The 20,892-nt window shown below is 32.9% G+C and overlaps 2 protein-coding genes across 2 annotated transcripts; both read right to left on the bottom strand.

Moving 5' to 3' along the window:
- Positions 1-4,622: 4,622 nt before the first annotated feature.
- Positions 4,623-6,763, bottom strand: LOC105785575 (BTB/POZ domain-containing protein At3g19850). The gene is made up of 3 exons (XM_012611687.2): positions 6,629-6,763; positions 5,396-6,526; positions 4,623-5,316 (listed from the first exon to the last, which is right to left on the bottom strand). The coding sequence occupies exons 1-3, from the start codon at positions 6,689-6,691 to the stop codon at positions 4,903-4,905; spliced, it is 1,608 nt and encodes a 535-aa protein (XP_012467141.1). The 5' UTR covers positions 6,692-6,763; the 3' UTR covers positions 4,623-4,902.
- A 1,190-nt stretch (positions 6,764-7,953) lies between these two features.
- Positions 7,954-12,912, bottom strand: LOC105785573 (transcription initiation factor TFIID subunit 15). The gene is made up of 8 exons (XM_012611684.2): positions 12,723-12,912; positions 12,249-12,404; positions 11,812-12,158; positions 11,501-11,695; positions 11,042-11,125; positions 9,228-9,306; positions 9,020-9,146; positions 7,954-8,398 (listed from the first exon to the last, which is right to left on the bottom strand). The coding sequence occupies exons 2-8, from the start codon at positions 12,366-12,368 to the stop codon at positions 8,184-8,186; spliced, it is 1,167 nt and encodes a 388-aa protein (XP_012467138.1). The 5' UTR covers positions 12,369-12,404; positions 12,723-12,912; the 3' UTR covers positions 7,954-8,183.
- Between the last annotated feature and the right edge of the window lie 7,980 nt (positions 12,913-20,892).

Genomic DNA, 20,892 nt, shown 5'->3' with positions numbered 1-20,892 from the left:
CATCTTATATTGAGTTATATGTACAATTTACGTCGCCAACTGATGTACTTCCGTCCGGTGTTCGAGATGTATACACGACCTTGCTCCACTAGAATACAGAACAATATGGATATCCGAGAAACAGCCAGTCAACAGAAGTTGTGCGGATGGTGTAGGAACCCAGGCCATACAAGTCGATCATGCCCTAATCGCAATAGTTGAATGTAATTTTAGAAAAAATTATATTTTATTCAATTATTAATTGATAATTGTATTAATTGTTAGTAAAATTATCAAATTAGTTTAATTTCTTAATTGTTAGTACCAGTCAAAACATTTTACCAAATCTAACATTATGTAAAATTATGTAAAATTATTAAGTCCAAAATTGTGTTAATGGTTAGTAAAATTATCAAATTATGTAAAATTATTAAGTCCAAAAATTGTATTAATGGTTAGTAAAATTATCAAATTATGTAAAATTATTAAGTCCAAAAATTGTGTTAATGGTTAGTAAAATTATCAAATTATGTAAAATTAGGTTAGGGTTAGGTTTTTAATTAAAATAGGTTAGGGTTAGGGTTTTAATTAAATTAGGTTAGGCGATGAGGTTTTAATTAAATTAGGTTAGGGTTTAAGGTTTTAATTAAATTAGGTTAGGTTAGGGTTTTAATTAAATTAGGTTAGGCAAGTGGATTTTTAATTAAATTAGGTTAGGGTTAGGGTTTTAATTAAATTAGGTTAGGTTAGGGTTTTTAATTAAATTAGGGTTTTTATTACATCAAATAGAACTTCTATTTTATTATATCAAATAATATCAAAATAACTCGAAAAAATTTCTACGCCTATTATATCAAATAAACTTCTATTTTATTACATCAAATAATATCAAAATAACTCGAAAAAATTTCTATGCGTATTACATCAAATAAACTTCTATTTTATTACATCAAATAATATCAAAATAACTCGAAAAAAATTCTATGCGTATTACATCAAATAAACTTCTATTTTATTACATCAAATAATAAATTTAAATACGGCAATCAATGTCTATGCCCGGGGGATTCGGTTCCACATGGCGGCCGTCGACGGTTACGCGCTGGATTCCTCCTTCCTCTAGATTTCGGCGGCGGTTGTTCTTCCTTCGGTGGTGATTGTGGTTCTTCCGGTTCGGCATCTGGTTGTCGAACTTGGGACGATGATCCACCTTCAAAGAATAGTGTATGTGGAGGTGTTTGCATCATGAACGGCGACGGTGTTTGAAAGCCATACGTTGGTGGCGATTGGTAAAAAGGAGAGCTCCCCGACGGCCCCCCTTGCAAACCCTCCTGCGCCGCTGGCCTAGATATCGGCGGTCCGCTCGGCATAACAGGAAATGAAGCTGAACTGGGCATTTGGCTCCAACCTGCCATAGGATTCGAAAAAGGATACATGTAAGGGTTAGGGTACATATAAGGGCTAGGAAACACACCTGGCATCATAGGGAAAGGCGGTTGCGTGGGTATCATCTGTTGAATTGCTATGTCAGGTGACTGCGTCGGTGCTCTCGTTGGGGACGGTGATTGCATGGCCGTTGATGATGAGCCGGGTGACTGTCTAGGCCTCGTTGAGGGGTTGCCTTCGTAGTCTTGTTGTCTTGGATTTAGAGGCCCGCGCCTTTCCCTTCCGACACGTATTTGCCGCTGCCTCTCCTCTGGCGTAAGTAAATACGGCTTGCCATGGATCCTAAACCATGGCATGTATTATGGAACGCACGCTAACTCTGGAACGATGATTTGTTCCCGAGTAGGTAGATATTCATGCCGATTTTCCCATATTTCCGTGTACTCGGACCAAAGATTCAGGCCAATCCGCACCTAATAGCCGAAGGTCGATTTTGTGGTGATCGTCAAACACCTCGTGGTCCGCAGAATCGGTTGTCTACATCCAAACCGTCAGTAGCACTCTCTGCGTCGGTGGGGCTCCACGGTTGCATAGTTGATCAACACCACTTTCGCGTGCCAAGCTTTGATTTTGTAAAACTCTTCCGGATTCTTGCTCAATTGCGGATCCTCGTATGGTGTCCATTGAAACTATATGAACATGATAGAAATATTAGTTATATACATAATACTAAATACTAAATACTAAATATCAATATACTAGCAAATGTATGGAAATATCTATTTGCAATAATACTTACTTCTGCTTCCGACCGTTGCTCCAATAGAAGCCATATATCTTCAAGTTCAGACGGTAATCCACGATAACTTGCTGAATGGTTCCACCTAATTAAATAAATTTTTAGCATACTTTTAATTTTAAAAAATCTACATAATAATTCCAAAATGTAATATAAAATTTACCTCGTTACGAGTGGGAATGTATATGGGTGGTTCACTCGAGGACGTAGAAATGGAAAGCGAAACCGTGCCCATGATTGCAGTAGTGACAGGCAACCTCCGATGTTTGCTCTCCTCGGTCGCGTCGCCCCGCACATCTCCTGATATAATGTTGCCAAGACGGCAGACCCCCAACTAAGTTCATAGGCTCCTCTAAAATCAACGAGTTTTAGCAGCCACCTTAGATGTACACGGCTCCGTGATGTGTCGGGCATCAGATAACCTCCAATATTTGAAGAATGTATGATCGAACATATCGGATTCTTTCAATTTCGGTTGAATTTTCATTCGGATCGGGGAAGGTGGCACGTAACTAGCCCATCTCGACCTTATCTCCATCCATTTTATCCGGAATAGCGCCTAAAAGCTCGTAGCACACCGCCTCTCAATTGCTAGATTGGGCAGACCCGGTGACTGGGTGCCCATCCACCGGCAATCCCAATTGCAGATGGACATCTTCTAGAGTGATAGTGCACTCTCCACATGGAAGATGGAATGTGTGCGTCTCGGGTCTCCACCTCTCGATCAACACACTGATCAGTTTCGGGTCCAACTTGCATCCCCGGCCTACCGTCGCCACGTGCCAAAAACCCGCTTCCCGCAGGTAGTTCTCTACCCGGTGATGGAGGAGCATGCATATTCCGGATATTGCATTCTAATAACCGATCTTCAGACTTTTATAACAAATAATAAATTAATAATTATCTAAAAATACATAAATAAAAAAAAATCTTAAATAATATTTAAAAATTAAATTTAATACTTACCATTTTCATTTGCTCCACCGATATGTGATTCCTATCAAGACGAATCAATCATCCGCCATTGATGAAAATATAAAAAATTTAAAATTATTTTAAAAAATATAAAAAATTTAAAATTATTTTAAAAATGAAATTGAGGGGAAATTGAAATTAAATATGGATTTGAGAGAATTTTGGAAGGAAATTGAGAGGAAATTGAAATTAAATATGGGTTTGAGAGAATTTTGGAAGGAAAGTTGGAAGGAAATTGAGAGGATTAGAGAGGAAATATTAGATAGGATTTGTTTGTGAAAAAAAAAGGGTGGGGGTATTTATAGTTTTTTTTACCGTTGGGGGGCAACGGTCAAATTTTTGACCGTTGGGGTACTGTTCACGCGCGGAGGACATCGCGTCCACGTCGGCAGCGACACCGACGTGGACGCGATGTCTGACATCGCATCTCGATATCGCTGACGACGTGGACGCGATTTCCCGGAAAATGGACCATTCCGGTAAATAATCAAAAAATCGGCCCATTTCGATAAATTTTGAAAAAAAACGGCTTTTATTGGTAATTTCTCCAAAATTGTCCCTATATTTAATTTTATATTAAATTAAAAACATTTTATTACTTAAATTAATAATTTTGATTATAAAAACAGCCAAGCCACTTTCCACAAGCAAACCAATGTTGGTTTAGTTTTGGAAAAAGGAGATGTAGTGAGCGTCCTACATACCCTAAAGCAAAAGCATGTTACAGACATAGTAAGATAACACCTAAATTCCCGTCCCCATGTTATATGTGTCATGCTTATTATTATAATTTTTAAGCATATTAAAAATTAATAATGGAACAAAGTATTTTAAAAAATTACTATCACTTTCATCCAAGAAAATCGATAAATATATAGTAAGATAGCCAAAAAAAAAAATCAGGATTAATCATAGACTCCCCCTAAATTACTACCTCTATATACAAAAAGTCAAAAAGAAAATTGGAAAAATTGTTGGGAAAAGAGAGCAAAAATCCAAAAAAAAAAGCAAATACATGTTTTGTCTTAATAGAACCACAACAGCCAACAATACATATGTGTTTGTTTAATAATCACGGGATCAGTCGTATAACCCCAATTGGCATTATTAAAATAATCACATGTTGACAGACAATGACACAATACACCAGCCGAAGCCTCCCCATAGTTTCCTCCTTCACTCTTGGCCTTTTCCTCCCACTATACCCCCCTTTTTTTTATTTCTTATATCATCTATTAGTACACTCCTTTTTTTTTTTTTTTTTATTTATATCAATTTGGCTTTTTTTCTTCTGTATTTTCTTTGGTTTATGTGTTGTTTGCTTTTGAATTTATATATATATATATATATATATATATTGTTGATTCCATTCTTTAAAAATATCATATTTTTATTTAATCAACTACTTAAATATTTTATAAATAAGTGGGAGATATTGTTAAATGGACAGGAAAAATATATACAGATGAACTCAGACAAAAACTTTTTAATTTACACTGAAACTTTCCCATTCATATTTTTATAAGAAAACATATAATTAAGATATTCACCATATTTGAATTTTATAATTAGATATTTATGTTAAATTTTTAAAGGATAAAATACAATTACAATGTAAAATTATTTACTTTTCAAGTAATCATACAATTTCTCAAACCAAAAAGAAAAAACTTATTTACTTTTTCAATGTAATCATGCATTTTCTCAAATCTTGGCTTCAATTTATCAAACACTAACCCCCTTCAGTAATTATACAAAGAACTTCAACAAAATCTCGGCAAAGTTGCATTGTAGCAAGGGGTGATGGCACTGTTATGCCTTACCAACTTTGACATCTGCCCCTTCATTTCCTTACACGCTTTCTCTAACTCTACCACTCTCCATTGCATCTTTTGCAAATTTAGTTTCATATATTCAGTCCCTTCTGAAAAATTCTCTGCTGATGATGAATCTATGCTATCATGGTACAACACCCGGCTGCCTTTGGGATTACTCCCATATAACATTAACTCATTCTGGGGTACTTTAGATTGCTGTGATATGAGTGCTTGAACTGAAATATTTGGTGGGATTCTTGGATTCTTGGCTAGCTCTTTGCTTGCTTCAAATGTGAGCTTTTCATAGCTGAGACATCTGCAAAGCCTTGATCTATCTTCAAAAGAAAGTGTAGGATGGGACTGCAATAGCCATTTATGAAACATCAACTCTCTGAGTTGAAAATAGAGGGGGCAAAAAAAAAGGGTATGAAATGGTCACCTGAAGATAGAAATCAATAGCTCTATAGACCCCATCAAAACAATCTCTAGCAGAATGTGGTAAACTCTCAGCAACTGCAAGGAACTTAGAGGTGTTGAGGTTCTGATCAGGAGATATTTCTCTCAAATACTTATCTATTAATCTTCCAAGCTTCTTCATCTTCTCTGAATTCACCCCTTCACTATTAACAAACACTGTAATCAATCTTATTACCAGATTGACATCATAAACACCCTTGTTATGTCCAGATACCAACAAGTCATCTACAGTTGCTTCATCAAGATTCTCACCAATCAATCTCTCCAACCCTGCCCTATAGTCTTTGCTGAGGCTAAAACCAGATACAAGTCTCAATACCCAGAAAAGTTTCCTGCAAGAAAATTTGGTTTTCCCCACTAGGATAACCCCATGAACAGCTGTGTCAGCCAGACCACCATATTCAGATTTTGAGGTTGGTGAACCTTGGGGTCTGCTTTTGAGGTAATGGAGAAGGAACCTTGTGAGTGTAAAACTGTTATTTTGGTTCCCATAAGCACCCAAGTTCCTAATGATTTTTTCTATAATCTTTGGACTTAGTATTGTCAAGTCATCAAACCACCAATCCTTGCCTGATTTAGTACATGGACTAGCTGACTCAGGAGAGGCTTTGGATGTTGAAGAGAATCTGAACCCAAAACTTGTCTCAGGTGAAGATGATGATGAAGAAGATGTTATGAAGTTCATATCTGAGTTCTGAGCAATCTTTGCTAACAATGCAAAAATAAACTTTTGGATTAGACCATATGAATCTGCATATGAAAAGAATGGCTCACAACTCCTTAGGCTCATGATTAAATCAGTCCAAGACCAATCAAACATCCCTTCAAGGAACTTATCTGTTTGTCTCAAGAGATTGTTGGCTGATGTTTTCTCAGTCATGCCAAGAAAAAATGCACAGCAATAAAAGAGAGGTACATTGGAAACTGTGATTTCAACTCCACCATAGCTATAACAGAACCTTGCAACTTGCTCAAACCCATCTGGTCCTCCAGGGAAATCATTGAGCTCTATAACGTAATTTTCAATCTGTGTTTTTCTCTTTTGTTTCCTAATGATCTTCTTCAACCTTCCTGAGAAAGCTGATATAATATTCTGAAAAAAAAAAGTTCCAACAAACATATTCACAATCAGTGGTTCTACTTGTCCATACAAATGAAATTAAGAAAGAAAAACCCCAGAAATGAAAGAACTTACCTCATGAAGGAAGAAAGCATGTTGATCATTAATGATAATCTGAAGATTGATGAACTGAGGCATTGCTATTGCTTGTTTTTTCCCAGGTTTTAGCTTGGCATAGAATGAAGCAATGAAACCAAAATAAAGGAGGCTTTTGTTAGTATGTGACAAAGAAGAAACAGGAAAGGGTGTTGAGTGGCAAAAGAGGCGCAACAAATATGATTATATATTAGAGAGAAGCCATAGCCTAAAAACTCCAGGTAGAAATTATTGAACCATTTAGGTAATGGATAAGTAAAACCAGCAAACTTATGCCATATTGCCATACATGCTCCGGGATGTGCGTTCCCAATATTATAATCAATGATGTTTGTCGACCTGTATACTTTATTTTGCCAAAAAGAATCCTGCCACACCGGTGGGTTAAAGACAAAACCTTCAAAAACTCTTCCATGCATGCATATAATACTTATATATAAATGCCATTTTTTAGATGTTTGGAAGCAAAAGGGATTAGATTCAATTCTTTGACTGAGGAGAGATGTATGTATAATCCAATTGGCTAACTTTTTTTTCTAAGCCGATAAAATTCATTTACTAATAAAGGATTACAAGGTTAAAGGATATCATTCCCATTCCAATGATAGAGCATATTTTAAGATGTCAAAGTTGTGAGATTATTTGTATAAAGTCATCACTTCATTTACTTTTTGGTTCTATACCTTTAATTTCAAATGTTTTAATTACTTTTATATATTAAAGTTTACTCTATCATAATAAAACTTTCATTTAATTAAAATGCAAGGATAATTATTCGTATCTTGTGAGATTTTGTTATATATCATTAAGTTGTATTTAAAAATTAAAAAATAATAAACAAATAAGACGTGACAAAATCTCAATCCCATTTGTGGAGTTAAAAATTTCATCGCTTATGTACCAAATAAATATCGTGATTAGATATTTAGTACACTGCTAGTAGAGTTTTTAAACTTTACAAAAAGGTTAGATATTACGCATTATGTATTTTAAAAACAAAATGAGATGTAACATACCCTAGACATCGGTGGTTAGATATATAAATGTATATTGTATCTGGTGTTCATTTATGAATTATGATGTAGCATCAATTTTATTACAAACAAGGAATTTGTATAAAGACTATGGATAGCCTATGTATGAAAAAAAGGTCATATTGGTGGTGTTAATTGATGTGTACCTACTTACTAATTTTTTCTTGTCGGTATTATGTAATATTCAATAGCCCAAAGTACTGTGTAGAACATTTTTGAAGAATGATGTCAACCAACTTTTGCTCGAACATTCATCCCGAGTTTCAAGAATGCTAAAAAGAAGGCTTTGAAATACCATAGCAAGGAGATAAAATCATTAACTGTTTTAATTTCAAAATCTAAACTCTCCTATAGTACCAAAACTGTGGCCACCCCATCACACTAAATCCACAATACATCCAACTCTAGATACTAGTCTTTGCTAAGATGCCAATTCAACTCAAAATGTTTCAATCAACTGCCATATTCTAACCACATTAACGTCACCCATTCTTTCTTTCTCAGTAAAAGTATCTGCCTCGGTCTCGATCCCGTCCATAATCTCTATCTCGCTCATAATCATAATCACGGCTCCGATCCTTTCCCCTATCCCTCTCTCTGCTTCGACTACGGCGTCTTTCCCTATCTTCATGCTCTCTATTCTTGCTACTTTCTCTATCATCCCGTTCCCTTCCTCTGTCTCTGCTTCTTTCTCTTCCATCCCTGTCAATCACACCTGCCAGATACAATGTTTTATAAAATTAAAAAAAAAAAAAACTGTTGATGTGCCTTGGCTCTGCTGAGACCCTGCAGGTTCACAGGCCAAGTGGCACATCAACAAGTCTGGTATTGTTCCCAGTGGGAATTTTGTCTCCCACCTTTGTCGAGGGCTTAAGTGCCTGACTAGGCGGCGGATTCACAGACCATAAGCATCTAGTAGGATGCCTGAGAAGGCAAAACCCTGCACAATTGAGCTCTTGGCAGAGTCTGAGACAAAACTTCCACCAGGGACAATACTGAATGTGTCGGGGGTCCAACCCTCAACAAGAATACTGTTTTTTTCCGGGGTATAAATGAAAAAAGTGTCGTTTTATTTAAGTTAAAAAAAAGTTTATATGAGCTCAGTATTTTATGCCGATATGAAAGTTTTCAATGAGTATCTATCTGGGCTAAAGCTGATATGAAATATGGTTACTTCATATGTAAAATATACTGTAAAACAAAATTAGCCGTCAAACTAATCTGGAACCAAGCAACCTAAACTAGGACCCTTATCTTTCATTTTCTGTATGGCAATCAGTATCTAAAAACAACGCATCCTCATATGAAGTAATTATCAACGTAATGAACCTAATACCTAGTTCCTCAACCTCCCAGCCAGCCCGGCCTGAACCTGTTAGCACTCGAGCAGATTCAGCTTGTTGTGTTTTTGCTCGAAACTTTTTCTTGAGATTGCCAAACTCATCATACATCTCACCATCATCCTGAGGATAACACATAATTACCATAAAATTAAGATATTCAATGAACTAAGCTTCAAATAATGATAACAGATATATTTTTACTTCTGCTTCACGTCGACGTCGCCTTGTTTCCTCTATCTCTTCTTCATCAAGTTCTTTGTAACCACCAGCACGTCCTCCTCTGTTAACCACAGGTTTAAAGCAAACGTAAGATGCTTTGCACATAGCAGTAAAAATCGAAGGGTAGGAGTGAAAGCTCAGTAATACTTTAGTAAAATGACAAAAACAAACTAGCATTTCACTCCATCTAGTAAAAGCATATTAAATGAGTCAAAAAAATGGGATGTGAATACAATTAAAGAAAATAACATAGAAGAGGAAATGAAGCAAATGTAAGATGCTTTGCACATAGCAGTAAAAATCGAAGGGTAGGAGTGAAAGCTCAGTAATACTGTAGTAAAATGACAAAAGCAAACTAGCATTTCACTCCATCTAGTAAAAGCATATTAAATGAGTAAAAAAAATGGGATGTGAATACAATTAAAGAAAAGAACATAGAAGAGGAAATGAAGCCAATGCTCTGATAATAAAATTAATTAACAAGTAGAAGAATACCGTGAAGGCACATAACAAGAATGCCTATGCAGTAATGGCAGTTACTCCAGAACATCACTACAGAATCAGGTAAAACTGTTTAAAAAGAATAATGCACTGTGTAGAAGAACGTATGCAATTCAGGTAATAAGAGGAAACTACATTTCTTTTCAGTTTCCCTCCAATGAAGTGAGTGTCTAACTAACTAAATTTAGGAATCTTTTTGCTCTCTAGATAGCCAGTAGCACAACAAATTCCAACAAGTTCAAATAACGGAAATGGGTAGCTAAGGAGAAAATGATGGAACAAACTTAAGAAAGTTGAATACCAGTTGTACTAACAAAACCCAATCAAGCCAATAAAATAGGGTCAAACCAGCATATCTAGTGCAAAGAAAACTAATTGACAAACATATTTAACAAAAAATGATGGAAACCAGATTTCCAGGACATTTGGCTCAAATAAATAGTAAGAAAGTACTGAAAGGAGTTCAAGAGCACAAAAAGGAACTGCCTGACTACATATCAAGGAGCAAAATTGATGCACAGCAAAAAAAACTCAAAGCATAAACCATTTTTGTTCCAAAAAGTTTTTCCAGTGAAATAACAACAACAACAACAACAACAACAACAACAAAGAATAGTTTGTGGTCCAGGCCGTTGTGTGTACCCTAATCATGAAAAAAAAATAGTTAAATAACGAAAGAGATGAAATACAGAAAATACAAGAATGAGCTGGTTTATTGGAATTTTCTTTTATTTTCCATCTCCTTCAAGTGAAGGGAGTGTGGTACAAGTTTCTTTTAGAAAAGGAGCAGTAAGCAAAAGTTAATGCATTTGAAAGAAAGCAAAGCCATGTTTTAGCAACATTATATGAATTGGAAAAGGTGAAGATCGAAAGGTGGTGTCTCATGCTTGATTGGAAATAGTAATGGAAACAATATCACTACTGTCAATGAAACATGGTTCTCAGCTTTCTCACTATAACTCAAAAAGATTAAAAGATACAAAAGAGAAACCATTGGCAAAAAGAGAAATAGGGAAAACAAATTAATGCCAATGCCCATCCAAAACCAAAAGGTAAATCAGAGGAAAAGAACACTTGTAAGGTTGACGACTTATTCATATAAGATTAAAGGTCCACATCACCCTGAAGGATACTCTTACAACATGAATTAAATGAAGCAAATGATTAAGCTACACAATGCCAACATGGAAAAGTAAATCAACAATACAAAGAAGATAGATCAAATTTTCAATGAAAATATCCACAAGATTTTAATTTGTAACTAAGATTAGAATATATCAAATACTTATGAATACCTCACACCACCCTCATTGTGACCAGGTTTATTAGTGTTGCAAATATTGCATTTCATACGCTTAGCCCAGTTGATGTTACCACACCTGTTACAGAGAAATTCAAAGAACTGACATGAATAACGTTGGGCAAAAGATGGCATTACATTCAAATATAAAAACCACACCCACATCTCTTAACATTTGTAGAGTTGAAGTGTAAAATGTTTAAAGCACCAATAAAACCACCCCTAGTGGCTCCTCACCAATTTGTATAATCCAGCAAAATATTAAAGACATCACTTTGGCTTAGTTCAAGTGGCAAGAGAGGGGGCATGTTACAGTAGAGATATTATGTTCGAGCAGTAGTGCTCTCCTTTGCACCAAATAAACAGAAAAACTAAAAGAAAATATTGACTTTCCTAAGATCACACAAGGACCAGAAAAGAAGGAAAGATTTCACTCGAGCATTAGAAGTCATACATTGGGCAAGGCCAATCATTTGGGCCAAAAAGTCCACCAGTAGCAGCTACTGCTCGGCCATGACCTCCAGAATCAGGAGCACCACGACCCCTCCCACGACCACCAGCCCCTCCACCACCACCAGATGCACCTGCAGGTCGAGCAGTTCCACATCGATTGCACACACCACGGAATGAAAAGTTGACATTGGAACAACTGCATCCAGAAACATAAATTATATGAAGTATGAAAATAACAATCAGAGGTAAAGACAATTGGAAGGAAATGTTACAGAAGAGCAAGAAGCTGCTCACCAATATCACATCACAGACCTTGTATTCGGACAGAGCCAATCTCCCTCCTGTTGCCACGTCTTTCCTGAAGCATCAACCCGACCTCTACCCCTTCCACCACCCCCATCCATGTCCTTAGCTGCATCATCCTCAAATCCACCATCATCAGCAGCTGCAGTTGGAACATCTACAACAGCATTACTACTCTTACTCTCTGCCATAAAAACACCAATTGTGCTCCCATGGAAATCCTTGTCATTAAACCATTCAACAGCAGCCAATGCAGCATGTGGATCCTCATAAGTAACAGTAGCATCACCTTTCGGCTCATTTGTCACCTTATCTCGGTATAACCATATCTTAGGTCGACCAGTTCGCTTATCTTTCTATAAAATCAGCAAAAACACAACAATAAGGTGACAGATAGCACAAACAGCTGCATACATTTTGTTTTTCCATCAAAACTTTATGAATACCTTTAGCAAGCCAATGGTTCCAAAATATTCAGCTAACATACTTTCATCGGTTCCCTCAGGTAAATTACAAACATAGATGGAACCGTTTGTAGGGTATCCTCTTCCTGAATTGCTAGCCATAGTTTCTTCACTTCATCAAAATCCTTCTAGAAAGCTCTAAACAAAATTAAAAGCTTAGCTAGGTTTAAAATTAGCAATAAATGTTAAAAAAAAAAGGGAAACGCTTAATTGATACTGCAAGGTGCCATTAACAGAAAATACTATAAAAAATTATTAATATCAGAACAAAATAAACACAGATAGATCTCACCTTAATGCTTTCCTTTTTTTTATAAAGAAAAAGAAGTTTAAGCTAAATCAAAATTTAAGAGCAAACAAAATAAATTAAAAAAGCTAAAATATAGGATAATCAGGAAACATACGACAAAGATCTGAAGCGAAGAAATAAAGGGAAAGGAGAGATGGAATTCTCACTGGTAGTGGTGGCGCAGGCGTCGGTGGTGGAAGATCAAATATGTGAAAGTGAAGATGGCGGTGGTTTCGTCGCCAGCGACACCGGTGGTATATTTTCTCTTCCTCCTTACGATACGAGTTGAGGATAGGGCTTCTTTTTTGTTATAACGGGTCCTGCCGAGAGTGGCGTCTCCCGCTCCGGTGTTGCTATTATTAACTAGTAAAAACTTTTTTTATATATTTTTTAATGCTTAGGCATAAAATTTTGAAAGAAAAATATAATATTTAAAATTTTCGATAAAATAAATTTTAAACATATATTTTGTTAAAATAATTATTTAATTAAAACATTTAAAATAAGTAAGGAAAAATATAATATAATATATAAAAGTATGAGTTTAAAAAACTTTGTTTTCTATCATATCACTAAATTAATTATAATTTAATTGAATTGTTAGTTAAAAATATGTACTAATTTAAAAATAGATTTATTATTTGAATAGAATTCTAAGTATGAAATATAGATAAAATTGTGATAATTATTTCTCATGTATCATCTATAAAACATTTGAAAATAATTATAATATTTAATATATAATTATTATTAATTTAAAAATTAATGTAAAATTGAATTTGTGATGATTATACCTTTAAAATAATTATAATTTAATAAAATTGAGATAATTATATATTTAAAATAATTATAATTTAATTTATAAATATTAGCTAAAAGGAATAACTTACATTGATCATAAAAACTAAGGTTTTAGGTACTAATAAAATTTTGTCATACCATCAAAATTTAAAGACATGAAATTATTATTATACACTCATTTATAGAGAAATTATTTTATGAACTCTTCCCACCACATTATTCATGGTCCCCTTTCAATTATTTAATAACATTTCAACAATTTTTTCCATGTCATTGACACATAATACTGGTAATTTTTTTGTGTCTTGAACGTAAAACTTAAAACTTCAAACCCTAAACATGAACCCCAAACCCAAACCCTTGAACCCTAAATTTGAATCATGAACCCTAAACTTTGAACCTTAAATCTTAAATCTCGAACCCAAACCCTAAACCTTGAGGTTTGGGGTTTGAGGTTCAAGCTCAAGGTTCGGAGTTTGGGGTTCGGGGTTCGAGGTACAGGGTAAAATAATTACTAAAATTATATGTTAATGACATGGAAAAATTGCACAAAAATTACTATTTTTTAAAAATTGGTTGCACAAAAAAAATTAACTTATGAAAAAAATGATTAAAATTTGTAAAACAAGAAAAAATGTTTGTTTATAATTTAAAAAATTAATTATTTTAAGTAATTTAATTAAAATTAAATTAAGTTGGAGAGGATATTAGATATAGATGAGTGTATAATAATATTTCATTATTTTTAAAATTTAACGACGTGACTAGGGGTGAGCGTTCGATCGAATCGAATGAAAAAAATCGAGTTAATTGAGTTGACGAATCCTATTTTATCATTCTAACTCGATTTGAAATTTTCTCGAATCGAGTTGAGTGAGATGAAATTCGAATTGAATCAAATATATTTGTTCAAGTTAAATTAAAAAAAAAAAAGATTTTGGGTCTTTATAATCACTATCACTCACCGTAATCAAATTTGTTATTAACTTTCATCCTCTTCTTGACTTGCTTAGTTGCTTCAATTATCTTCTGATTCTTGTCCCTATGTATTTTGAAATTAAAAAATATTAAATGTAAAAATGTGTTTTTTAACAAAAGTTATCTTAAAGATAAAATGTGAAATTGATACCAACATAAAATTTTAACACGAATATTTTATAGCATCATCAATAAATAAATTTTAATAAAATTTATAGATTCAATATGATTAAACAATTTAATAATATAAATAGTAAGAAATTTGAAATTTAATTTAATAATATAAATAGTAGATATAAATAATTTTTGAATATAATTTAAATAAAATTGTTACTATTTAGGTTTAGGGATTTTTTTGGATGATTTTAATTTTTGATTTGGGGGTAAAATGTGAAAAATAAAAGTTTAGGGGGAAAAAGTTTTGGGGATTGAGAGTAAAATTTTTGGGGGAAAGTAAATGGGGGAGTAAAATTTGCGGGGGGAATGGGTTCGGGGTAGAAGGGAGGTGGGATGAGAGAGGAGTAAAAGTTTTCGGGGGAATGTGGGAAAGAGTAAAAGTTTTGGGGGAAAGTAAAGAGGTTTGAGAGTTTGGGGTAAAGATGTAAAATATTATAGTTTGGTATTCGGTTTATTTGAATTCAAAAACTAAACTCGATCTGAACTCGAAATTCGAAAAAAGTTTTGAGTTGACTCAAATAATTCGATTAATTCGAATAGCTCGATTCGTTTAACTCGAAATTTAATTTTTTTTCGATTTTTTCGAGTTAAATCAAGTTTTGCTCACCCCTAGACGTGACACTATTTTATGGGTGCTTAAAAATTATACTTTTTTAAGATGATCCTAATATAATTTATTCACTACCTGTAAAAGTTTAGTTAAAAATGTTCTTACAATTACAATCATTTGTAACAAAGTTTTTCTAACATTTTTATTTTTATTTTTTACTTGATATTATTTTTTGTTACATATTAATTATATATTATTTACAAATTATTCTAGTGAATTTATTCATTATAAAGAAAATAAATTAAAATTAAATATTGTAAGAATTTATTTTATGACATATCAATTTTATTGTTTGTACAAATGATTTACTGAGAAGGAGTTTTTGGTACTACCATATTTGAATTATCAAAATAATTAATATATTTTACTACCGTTTATTAATTATTATTTTAAATTCTAATTACATGAATTTTAATTATGATTTAATTTTTTAATATTATTAAAATTCATTGATCTACAAAATATCAATATTTTAATATGATATTTTTAAAATATATTTTATTATATTTGAATTATTAAATAAGTTAACATGTTTTAGGTATATTTAAAATTTGAATAAGAAATTAAAAATTAATTACAATAATTAAAATACATTATATAAAAACTAATTAGAAAAATTAAGTGCATAAAATCACATGCAACGCATGTGACATTATAATATAGTAATTTTAGAAATTTGTGTTTATTTTATTTTGAAAAATGTGCCAATTTTATTTATGTAAAATAGAGTTGTTACTTGAATAGCATCGAGTAGTTAGGTGTATTTAATCAAGTAGCATAGAAAAGTTATGGTAAATTCAATGGAGATTGTTAGTATTAATAAGTTAAAATTATATAATAATAATGCAACATTAAAACAATGATTATTTGAAGAGGTAATATTTAATCATATTCAAACAACAATGGAAACAAAGAGTGATTGAAGATTATTTATTAAATTGATGATGAGGGAATATTGTTAGTACAAATCTCCGGTGAGGAAAATCTCGAACACACAAACGAAACTCGAACTGAAAAATAAGAAATAGGACAAGGCTCCAAGGCGTGTATCAAACCACTATCTTTAAAGTTATTTTCGCCCCCACCTATCTTCGGTGTGCAAATGAGTTCCAAGCAAATTAACCTCGAGGATACGATGAAGCCAATGACTATTTGCGTTTTGCACTGACGAGAATAGTTCACTACGTAGTGAGCAATGTATAACAAAAAAACTCAATTTCTACAAAGGATTTCTACAGCAATACTTTATAGAATAATCTAATAATATTAGAAAATGAAGGAAGGAAGGAAAGAATATTAGAATTTGTTGGTGTGATTTCCAAATGAAATCTCATTCCTATTTATAGGAACTTTCATGTCTCTTCATAAAAACATCTTTCAATAGGTGTCTTTTTGAATAATAATATCTTTAAAATAAACACATAATTATTCATTTAATATTATAACTATTCAAATAATATTATTTAAATAGTTATAATTATTTTTCAAAAAATCAAATAATATAACTTTTGATTAATTACATTCATTCATTTATAGTTATTGGAACACTATAAATATTTGAAAATGTTCCAACAACCTCCCCAATTTTCAAAATATTTTAGATTTTGATATTCTTGGAAATCAATTTGCATAAATGAAGGTATCTTACGATTGAACCTTCACTTAGTGAGAACATGTTAAAGTTAATCGAAATTGCATGGTAGACTAAGCTTTGAACCAACTATTCCAGTTGATTAACCGAACACATCTCACACAATAATTTTAACATCGGTCAATGCATAGTATCTAGGGACACTATTATGGCAATGTGTCTATATCCTCTTTTCATGAGTGCTGTCAGAGCCAAGCCCTTGAGCTCCTAGAAGCGGTCACACTTCCACTCACATAGGTAGATCCCATTAAGAGTGTTCCCATAATTATAACACTCTAACATATTTATGTTATGGGTCCATTAAGAGTACATTACTCATCCTTCCCTTATCATTACAAGTACCTAACACTTTAATCTTAGGATGAATTTATTTATAGTGCTAGCAGTCACATACTAATGATGTACTTTGTCTCATTGAACTCAAGACTTGACGTTAGACCAAGCGTTGAGTCGAGTTTCCATCATGGGTGACTCTAATTAATGGGCTTGAGTCCCATCCCTTTTGATGTCCTTTTTACTGCATCTCTAGCAAGGCTTTTTGTCAAAGGATCAACCAAATTTTTACTTGACCTCACATAATTAATAGTGATCACTCCATCAGAGATTAATTGTCGGACATAACTATGTCTTAATCCAATTTGTCTAGACTTTCCATTATATACTTGACTATATGCCTTTGCTAGAGTAGCCTCACTATCAAAACATATAGAAATAGGTGAAATTGGCTTAGGCCATAAAGGTACATTATAAAGCAACTTTCTTAACCATTCCGCTTCTTTAAATGCAGCAGCTAATGCAATAAATTTTACTGCCATAGTGGAATTAGTAATACATGTTTGTTTCTTAGAACCCCAATAAATGACTCCTCCACCAAGAATGAAGATCCATCCACTAGTAGATGCATGATCTTCCAAACTTGTAATCCAACTAGCATCTGAATACCCTTCTAAAACTGGAAGATATCCATTATAACATAATCCATAGTTAATAGTTTTCTTCAAATACCTAAGTACTCTATTAAAAGCTTGCCAATGCAAATTACTTGGATTACTTGTGTATCTATTCAATTTCCCAACAACGTATGCAATATCTGGTATTGTACTATTCATTATGTACATAAGACAACCAATTAGACTTTCATATTTCAATTAATCAATTTTCCTACCAGTATTAGATACTAATTTTATTTGAGGATCCATGTGTGTAGTTGCTGGTATATAGTTGAAAAGATCAAACTTTTAAGCATATTTTCAAAGTAATGTGATTGTGATAAAGCTGTAGTGCTTTCATCTTGGGTTATTTTAATCCCAAGAATAACATATGCTATACCTATATCCTTTATAGCAAAGTTGTTTGACAATAATTTCTTTGTGTTTTCTATTTGTTCCAAATCAGTGCCAAAAATGAGCATGTCATCTACATATAAGCAAATTATGACACCTTTTCCATTTTTAAATTTTCTATATATGCACTTATCGGATTCATTTATTTTATAGCCATTAGCTAAAACAACCTTATCAAAATTTTGGTGCCATTGTTTTGGTGCTTATTTAAGTTCATATAAAGATTTAACAAGCTTACATACCTTATGCTTTTGTCTTGGAACAACAAATCCTTCCGGTTGTTCCATGTACACTTCCTCTTCCAATTCACCATTTAAAAATGCAGTTTTAACATCCATTTGGTGAACAACCAAATTATATATATAGGTAAGTGATATTAAGAGTCTAATTGTAGCAATTCTTGCTACTGGAGCATAGGTATCAAAGTAATCAATACCTTATTTTTGTGTAAAACCCTTGGCTACCAACCTTGCTTTAAATTTATCAATGGTTCCATCGACCTTTATTTTCTTTTTGAAGATATATTTACAACCTATTGGTTTGGAATCTGGTGGAAGATCAACTAAGATCTAAGTTTGATTTCCCATTATTGAATCCATCTCATCATTTATTGCTTCTTTCCAAAAAGCAAAGTCTTGAGGTTTCATTGCCTCTTCAAATATAATAGGATCAGATTCTGTATTATAACAATAAGGTATCTTATTGCATATACTTTCACCTTTTCCTTCTACAAGAAATATAATGAAATCTGGTCCAAAATCTTTGACCTTTTTAATCCTCTTACTTCTTCTTAATTCTTGACAAGATTCATCATTATTATCAATTTGTTCCAATGGAATCTCATTCTCATTTGAAGAATGAATCAATTGTTGTGGCTGTAATTGTCTTGATATAGAATTAAATTTATTTTCATAAAAAATAACATCTCTTGATTCAATAACAATATTAATTGAAATTGAATCATTTGGTTCAATTACCATAAACCTCTATGCCTTGCTATTATGTGCATATCTTATAAATATGCATTCAATTCCTCTTTCACCTAACTTTTTACGTTTAGGTGTTGGAACTTTAACAATAGCTCTACAACCCCAAACCTTCAAATGATTAAGGTTTGGTTTCCTTTTCTTCCATTATTCATAGGGGGTTATTTTAGTTTCCTTATTAGAAACTCTATTCAATATAGGACAAGCTGTTAGAACAGCTTCTCCCCAAAAACCTTGTCCAAGACCTGAATATGATAACATTGAATTTACCATTTCAGTCAAGACTCTATTTTTCCTTTCACCTACACCGTTTTGTTGTGGTGTGTAAGGGGATAAAACTTGATGGACAATTCCAGTGGGTTCAAAATAACTTGGATTATAGTATTCTCCACCTCTATTCGATCTTAAGCACTTGATAAATGATTCACACTGAAGTTCAACTTCAGATTTATAAACTTTAAATTTATCAAGCATTTCATCTTTTGAATGCAATAAATATAAATAACAATATCTAGAACAATCATCAATAAAAGTAACAAAATATTTCTTTCCACCTAATGTAGGAGTATTATGCATGTCACATAAATCACTATGTATCAAATCAAGCAATTTTGTTTTCCTTTTAACCTTAGGGAAATGGTTTCTTGTAATTTTAGTCAACATACATGTATTGCATTTTTCAATATTATTATTAAAAATAGGAATTAAATTTAACTTATACATGCCATTCAATTTTCTATAATTCAAATGACCTAATCTATAACGCCACAAACAAAAAGATCCAATCATATAAGCGAAATAGTATTTTTATTCTTATTAATAACATTGAGTTTGAACATACTCTTATACATATACCCTTTCAACATAAAAATTCCTCCCTTAGATAAAATAAACTTATCTGCCTCAAAAACAAGTTTGAAACCAAACTTATTCAACAGACTTCTAGACACTAAATTCTTCCTAACTTCTGGTACATAATATACATCATTTAAGGTTAAAACCTTTCCAGAAGTGAATTGTAGTTCAACAGACCCTTTACATTTGATTGCTGCGGTGGAAGAATTTCCTATGTACAAGACATTGTCATTTTCACATTGTGTGAACTTTGTGATCATGCTTTTGTCTTTGCACACATGTTTGGTTGCTCCGGTATTAATCCACCATCTATTATCATCTTGTGCCATATTAATTTCAGATATCATTGCAACGAACTTTTCGTTATTATCAGCCTTAGAAGATGATTTCTTCTTTAAAAATTGACATTCATTCTTGAAATGTCTCGACTTACCATAATGATAGCATGAGCCCTTTTGTTTCTTTTTGAACTTAGGTGTTCTATTAGTTTGTTTGAACTTTCTCTTGAATGGTTTAGTAGTCTGTACTTCCTCCGTAACATACACTTTGACATTTTCAGAATTTAGGTTCTGATCTGCTTTCGATATTCTTCTTCAATACGAAAATGATTTGCCAAAGCCTTAAGAGATATTTCCTCTTTCTTGTGTTTTAAACTTCTTTTAAAGTCTTTCCAAGATGGAGGAAGTTTGTCTATTATGGAAGATACAACAATCATTTCATCCATTTTCATATCATATTACTTGAATTAATTCAACATCTTTTCAATATCACGGAATTGTTCCATAACAGAATGACCATCAACCATTTGATAATTATTAAAACAACTGACAAGAAATTCCTTACTTGTAACATCTTCGGTCATGTATCTTGTCTCTAATTTGTCCCATAATTCTTTAGCGGTGACCTCGTTTTGGTAGGTGTTGAACAAACCATCAG

The sequence above is a fragment of the Gossypium raimondii genome, chromosome 1, assembly GCF_025698545.1.
Source record: "Gossypium raimondii isolate GPD5lz chromosome 1, ASM2569854v1, whole genome shotgun sequence".
NCBI lineage: Eukaryota > Viridiplantae > Streptophyta > Magnoliopsida > Malvales > Malvaceae > Gossypium > Gossypium raimondii.
Note: the sequence above shows the minus strand (reverse complement) of the source record. Positions and strands in the feature narration are given on the sequence as shown.

Excerpts from the sequence above, each read along its gene's own strand:
- LOC105785575 (XM_012611687.2), bottom strand. The coding sequence starts at position 6,691 with ATGCCTCAGTTCATCAATCTTCAGATTATCATTAATGATCAACATGCT. Across the intron at positions 6,527-6,628 it reads ATGCTTTCTTCCTTCATGAG|AATATTATATCAGCTTTCTC; the intron begins GTAAGTTCTTTC and ends TTTTTTTTTCAG. Across the intron at positions 5,317-5,395 it reads CTATTGATTTCTATCTTCAG|TCCCATCCTACACTTTCTTT; the intron begins GTGACCATTTCA and ends TGGCTATTGCAG.
- LOC105785573 (XM_012611684.2), bottom strand. The coding sequence starts at position 12,368 with ATGGCTAGCAATTCAGGAAGAGGATACCCTACAAACGGTTCCATCTAT. Across the intron at positions 11,126-11,500 it reads AATGATTGGCCTTGCCCAAT|GTGTGGTAACATCAACTGGG; the intron begins GTATGACTTCTA and ends TCTCTGTAACAG. Across the intron at positions 8,399-9,019 it reads CTGGGAGGTTGAGGAACTAG|GTGTGATTGACAGGGATGGA; the intron begins GTATTAGGTTCA and ends TGTATCTGGCAG.